At 38.4% G+C, this 6175-nt stretch overlaps 1 protein-coding gene across 1 annotated transcript in view; it reads right to left on the bottom strand.

Moving 5' to 3' along the window:
* Window positions 1–4502: 4502 nt before the first annotated feature.
* Window positions 4503–6175, bottom strand: part of LAMA4 (laminin subunit alpha 4) — a 104806-nt gene continuing 103133 nt past the window's right edge. The window contains exon 38 of the mRNA XM_056343062.1: window positions 4503–5041. Coding sequence (XP_056199037.1) covers window positions 4896–5041 — 146 coding nt within the window. The 3' untranslated portion in view covers window positions 4503–4895. The remainder of the gene's footprint in view (window positions 5042–6175) is intronic.

Here is a 6175-nt window from a genome sequence, read left to right as displayed (position 1 = left end):
GATTAGAGTAATACTGCTCAAACACTTGTTTTATGAACTAATCACCAATGTAAAACTACATGAATATTGATCAGGAAAGCAAGTAGTAAGTTCTCATCTCTCTCTGGACAGACTAGATGTAACCTATAGCTTAACTTTGTTCTCTGTGGTTGCCTGTCCGAACCTGTAGGCTGTGGTCTGTTGTAGCTACCAGATGCAAACTGGTTCTGTACTTCTTGCCTACCATCATGTCCTCAAAGTCTTCCCTTCACATGTCTTTTTCACCTTACTTAGGCTAAAAGCAGTACAACATAGCTTATAAGCATTCTAAAGCTTGAAGTCTGTGGAGGTCTCTTGATATTACTGTACCTGGCTTGCTTGCTTCTTGTGTAGTTAGCTACAGTTTCTGCTTGTTCTTTCAGTTAGCTGTAGGTTTTGTGTTCTATGTCCTATCAAGATTCAGCTTAATGGGATTTGCTCCACTGAACATGAGATTCCAGAAGAAACTCTGTGCTTTGGCTTCAAATACACTGTTAAGAGGTCTGTGATGGCAAATGTAAAGTGATTATTCTCACCGAGCTTGGAGACACTGTGAATCAGAGATGCAATTTAGATTCATATTCATGTGGGAGTATTTTTCAGCTTCCAAAGAGGATCCAAGGGCAGGAAGTGGATGCATAATAACCAGTTTGGCTTGATGCATGTGCTCAGAGGTTTAATGAAACAGGCAGCTTAACTGTGTGAAATAAATAACCACACACTGACTTTCCGTTTCATTGTAGATGAAGCTTTACTTTACTTCATCTACCATAGTATAAATGCATTAATCTAGCCAGGTCCCTCTAGAGACTTTTTGTCTATGTTAATAATTTAATCAACAGTCTTATGCTAATGTGTGTTTCTTACCTTTATTTTCTCAGTAACTTTTTGTTGTTGAAGCTGTACAGCGATTGTGTTCCACAGCTTTGGAACATAAACTGAATAATTGAATTGTAGGAATAAGTTACCATGTTATTGAGAGAAAATGAGTTGACATGGACCACTGTGAATCTGTGAATATAACCCCTAAATCCCAACCACAACAAAAGCCAAATGTACATCACAAGTTAAATATATGTGCTATGCTTTCAGCATCTTTTTAATGACAGTCATTTAATTATTTAGGCCACATGCTGCTGTAGGGAGAATACACTGGAATTTGAACTAATGTTATTCCTTGATTTATATCAGGGCTTAGTTCACTTATGAAGGTTTGTTGCATTTTGTTTTTTTGTTTGGTTGGTTGTTTTTTTACTTAGAATAGTTGTCTTTTGGGGAATTACTGTCAGACCCGTAACCCTTCATCTTGCCTTTTCCTTTTCAGGCTGTTGTCCATACTCTTGATCCTTGAGGAGAAGGAAAGGTTGATAAGAACCTTTAACTATGGAAGATCTCTAAAGATCTTCAGAAATAAGAGATAGAGAGGCCGGAAATCCTAATTAAATACTCTATTTTGAAGCAAGTTCAACTTGAAATTAGATTCTTCCTTATATAACCATGAAAATGTCAAATTTCAGAATATTCCATGGTACAATAACAGTGTAGTTGTAGTCCTGATTTAGATATTGGCTATAACAACAGTTATTAAAACCTTCAAAGTGGCAAAGAAAAGTTTTATCTCCTTAGGGTCAGTAGGGTCAGTGCTTGCTTTGTTTTCTTTTTTTTTTTTTTTTGTAGGCTTTCTGCAGAATTGAGGTAGTTACATTCATATTGAAAATGCAAATGGACAATCTGACAATGTACCTCAGAACTTGCAGGTTTTCCCTAAATCTTTGTAGATGAAGGGGTTTGTGCTTTGGAGCTATAATTTTAAAGATAGATACAGAAGGCAAATTGAGTTCTGGGAAGATTTCTTCTTAGGCAGTTGCCTTCCCTTAAACGACAGGAGCTTTGAAATGAATGTGGAGGTGTGTGTAATGTAATGCATCACATGCAGACTTTATTTGGTGCGTATGGAATGGTAATGTCAAGGTCTGTGTGGATGTTGGGGGCAGGGAAATTTGCATTATGCAAGTACCCTCTGTTCTGTAGTATTTTTCTTTGGAAACCCTGCTCTGCAGAGGGAAAACCTGCATCTCTAAGGGCTAGAAAGGAAAACCGAGGAAGATGTCCTCCACAAATGCTGCTGTGTTTGATTAGCTGGTGATGTAGTAAAGAGAATTAAATTGAATGGTAGCAATTTATGAATTTTAATGTGGTTTTTTATTCACATACTACTTTAATGTATTTTAGTTTTCCATATATGAAGTATGCAAAGGACTGATAAATCAGAAAAGTCATTCTTAAATGTAAATCCACCGAACAAGACCAAATCTTATTGCAGCAAATATGGCTAAGAAAAATACTGTTTATTCATAGAGCTTGGATATGGGTATGAGAAAATACGCTTTAGTTTTAAGTAGGTGTAAGATGGAAAAATGTTCTGAGTATGTGTGTACCAGTTAACATACAATGCTCCACTTAATACCAGCATTCACTAAACTGTGATGCTCTTAGGGAGCACAAACATATGCTATTCCTGGCTATCTCTGCTTAGCAGCTGCAGACAACCTCGAAAGGAATTTCAGTAATCCTTGTAAGGAACCTATCTAAGCAGGAAATCTGCTGTTCTTTTCTCTCCAGCAATAGGGTCCGAGAGACTAGGGCCTGAGGAAGCTTAGCTCAGGCTGTGGTGTCATGAGATTGATTGAGCCAATCTAACAACTTGCTGCTGCTGGAAGAACAGAGACTGACTTTTTTACCCCCGCTTCCAGCTGCACAGCCCTGACACCATGCATGGCCTCTGGTACCCACTAGGAACTGAGCTTACTGATCTGAGGACTTTCCTCCTTAACCCCAATAATATAAAAATCAGAAACCAAAAGCCCTAAATGTTTTCTGTTCAGAGTCTGGGCAGTAGCTGGGAGCGGGAAAGAGTTGAGCAGCCATAGTCATTTTGGTATCTGAGACAAAGATGGCATTTGCAGGCAACTGGATTTGGGGACCCAAGATGTGCTTGATTCAGAGAGAGTGCAGGTAGTCTTACTGCTTGTTTCTGAAGTATAAACAGTGGGCTATGGAGTGACAAAAAGAGGGGGATATATAGCATTCCCAGGAGTAGGGGGCCTCCCTACGTGGCTGGGAAGGGAATCAGTCCTGGAAGCATATTGCCTGAGAGTTGCAGGGAACAGAATGGGAGGTGTTCCTAGAAGAAGGCAGTTACAACAGGCATGGGGCTGAAAGCATGAGCAGAGCTGACAAGACTCATGGAAGGAGAGGCAGTGGCTGCAGGAGGCACTCAGTCTTCTCTTGTCCACTTACCACCCAACACTGGGCTCTAGAGACAAGTAGAGAGGCAGTGATGGGGTCCCAGCTGCCGGAGTTCCTGTGCCAGCGTGTCCAGAACTTGTAGTTCTTTATCCAGAGTAAGCCAAGACCACTTCAGTCTGTCAGAACTTTTTTCCTACTGGGAGGGTAGTAGGGAAGCTACTGATTAGTGCTTACACCTGTATTTTATTCTGGTGATTCCTCCAGCTGACAATAGATTAAAGAACTTTGGAATCCAGTTGTCACTTGTGTGTTTTCCAGATGAGCTCCTATTAATTTTTAATCTGTAGGGTGTTTTGCTTTTCATACTTTACAGCTTTGCAGCTGGTCATGTTTTGAGTTGGTTCCAACAATAATTTGCCCAGCAATCATGGATCTTTCTGTTAACAGTAGTTTATTATTTAAAGAAGAAACCTAAATGGCTTTGATGCCTGGTAGGTTATCACTAAAGAGACTCTTGCAAGTGACTCGTGTCTGATGCTCAAGCCTGCTGTGAGCTAAAGCCTAGTATTAACTTCCATCTGCCTTCTATGGTTTTAACATAGTTCAGATTTGCAGCCCTTTGCCTTTTGTTTGCATCTTCACGTTTCACACCCAGTTCCTCTGCAGCAGCATATCTTCCAGCATATATTCCACAGGAGTATATTCCTAATTTGAGGAATAATGCAGTAAACTGAAGTCCTGCAGCATTCTCACAAGGAGGTGATGATTTTGTGTGATAAGGGATTTGCCTGAAACTGTGACTATGATTCTGCTTTCTGTGCTTTGTGTTTACTCCTGTTATATTAGCGCAAAGGAGATCACAATGGGATTGTGTATTTAGTGCTGTTTGTATGGAAGTGCATTTAAAAAGAAAAAAACTTGAAATTTTGAATTTTGTCTCACCTCTCCCTTCTTACGTAAGGCAAGTATTGGTCTAAAATTACCTAGCTTAGGTAAATGATCAGTTATATAAAGTGTCTGTCTTAAAAGATACAAATCCTCTCTTCACTTTGTGCTAGAACATGTCCATGAAGTCTAGAAGTGGAATAAAAATTTTAGGTTTTAATTGTCCGTAAGCTTACCCAATTATTATGCTCTCTGTCCCCCATTTTGATTGGGGAATGTATAAATGAGTTGAATGGAAAATTAAAGAAAAAAAATCTTTGAACACAGTTATTTTTGATGTAAGTCTACTATCTAGTTTTATTCTTTAATGTGCATTAGCAGATCTTTTCCTGTGAAACAAAGGGTGACCTAAGGTGAGGATCTATCTTGAAAGTAACATATTTAATATCATTTTCATTTCTTTTATAATCACACATTTTCATGTAACAGACTGGCCACACATACACTATAAGAAATGGTAAAGCTCACTCTTGTGGTATAGTAAGAGAAGTGCAGAAAGCAACAGCCCTTTATTCTTCAGTGATTTTTGTGTGCATATAAACATTAGAAGTGACCCTTAAACATACTGCTTTCTGTAGATGGATCCTTGATATTTTCATTATTCTCTCAATGAACATCGTTTCTTTTGTCCTGTTTTTCTTTCTGTGGTCTAAGGAACTTTACAGTGTTGATGCAGTGCACTATCAGGCTGCTGGACAGGTATTGATGCTTACAGCACCGCTAACCAAAGCTGCTTTACTAAAACTCACTGGTTTTTCATCAATCATGAAGTTACGAATGCAGCCAGTGAAGGAGTTGCGTGTAGTCAGGCTGGATGTTAACAGAGATTCTGGAAGAAGCAGATTAAAAAAAAATAAATTAGAGCTCATGATGACCTAAATAATAAGTGTAGTGGCAGAATCTTTTCAATTTGCTACTAACTGCAGCTCTGCTGAATCTTCTGTGGGTATTCTAAAATATCTGGCCTACTGCCAGTGTCCTAGAGGCCATTAGAGTAAGCTGGGGAGTTACCTACATTTATCTAAAACTCTTGATACTACATAGTCAATAGAGGCCCAGTCTTGCATTTTTTGACAACTGCATTTACTTTTAAGTAATAGAGCAGATGAATCCCAAGGTGTGTATTTCTAATTTCTGTTACCATTACATGTATTGTCATCTATGTCTGATTTGTTAGTTTGAATTTAGTTTACTATATTTACATGGTATTAGTTAGTATTGTATCTTGTTTGTTGTCATGAAGTTCTTTGTAAAATTTTTCTATGTGCCAGGGTGATAAAAGCATTATAAAGCCAATGCATGGCATTGCTTTAGCATTCTATAATTAATGCAGAAATAGAAGGCTTTATTATGAAGCAGAACAGCATTTGCAATTACCACTTCATATTACCTCTCTGGGAAGAGTTCTGCCCTAATAAAATTCCAGTTTGGATTTAAAGAGTGAACAGGCATCTGCACATAGATTTTATCATTCCCTTTGGGCTCATTTTTCCTCCTGGTAGTGGGGGATGCATGAGAACATCATGCACTCAAGCCACTAATCCAAGATAAGCAGTATAATAGATGTTGTAGTTAGAGCTGTTCATGATTGACGTGCAAGGCACAGAGAAATAATGCTGCATGTTTTCAGTGAGAAATGTACAGGAGATGACTTAAAAATTGAATCACGTAGTGTTGATTACAGTTTGTATATGAACCCCAACAGAGTAACTCTTGTCTGCTGAATAAGGGAAATAAACGTAGTAATCTAGGCCCACGCTACACAGATGGTCTGTGAGTCACAAATTCACATTAGCAGACATCTGTGCAATAGAAATCACTAGACAGAAAAAGAATCTTCACATTTTGTCTTAGGTTCAAAGATGCCATTTCTTGAAGAAGAGGAAAGAAGACTACCAGCAACAGAACCTTGAGACTTCAGTTACAGTAAGTTTCCAATCCCATGAATAAATAAACAAATAAA

Source organism: Falco biarmicus, chromosome 6 (genome assembly GCF_023638135.1).
Source record: "Falco biarmicus isolate bFalBia1 chromosome 6, bFalBia1.pri, whole genome shotgun sequence".
In the NCBI taxonomy this organism is placed as follows: Eukaryota; Metazoa; Chordata; class Aves; order Falconiformes; family Falconidae; genus Falco; species Falco biarmicus.
The sequence above is the reverse complement of the archived record's forward strand: the minus strand, read 5'-3'. Positions and strand labels throughout refer to the sequence as shown.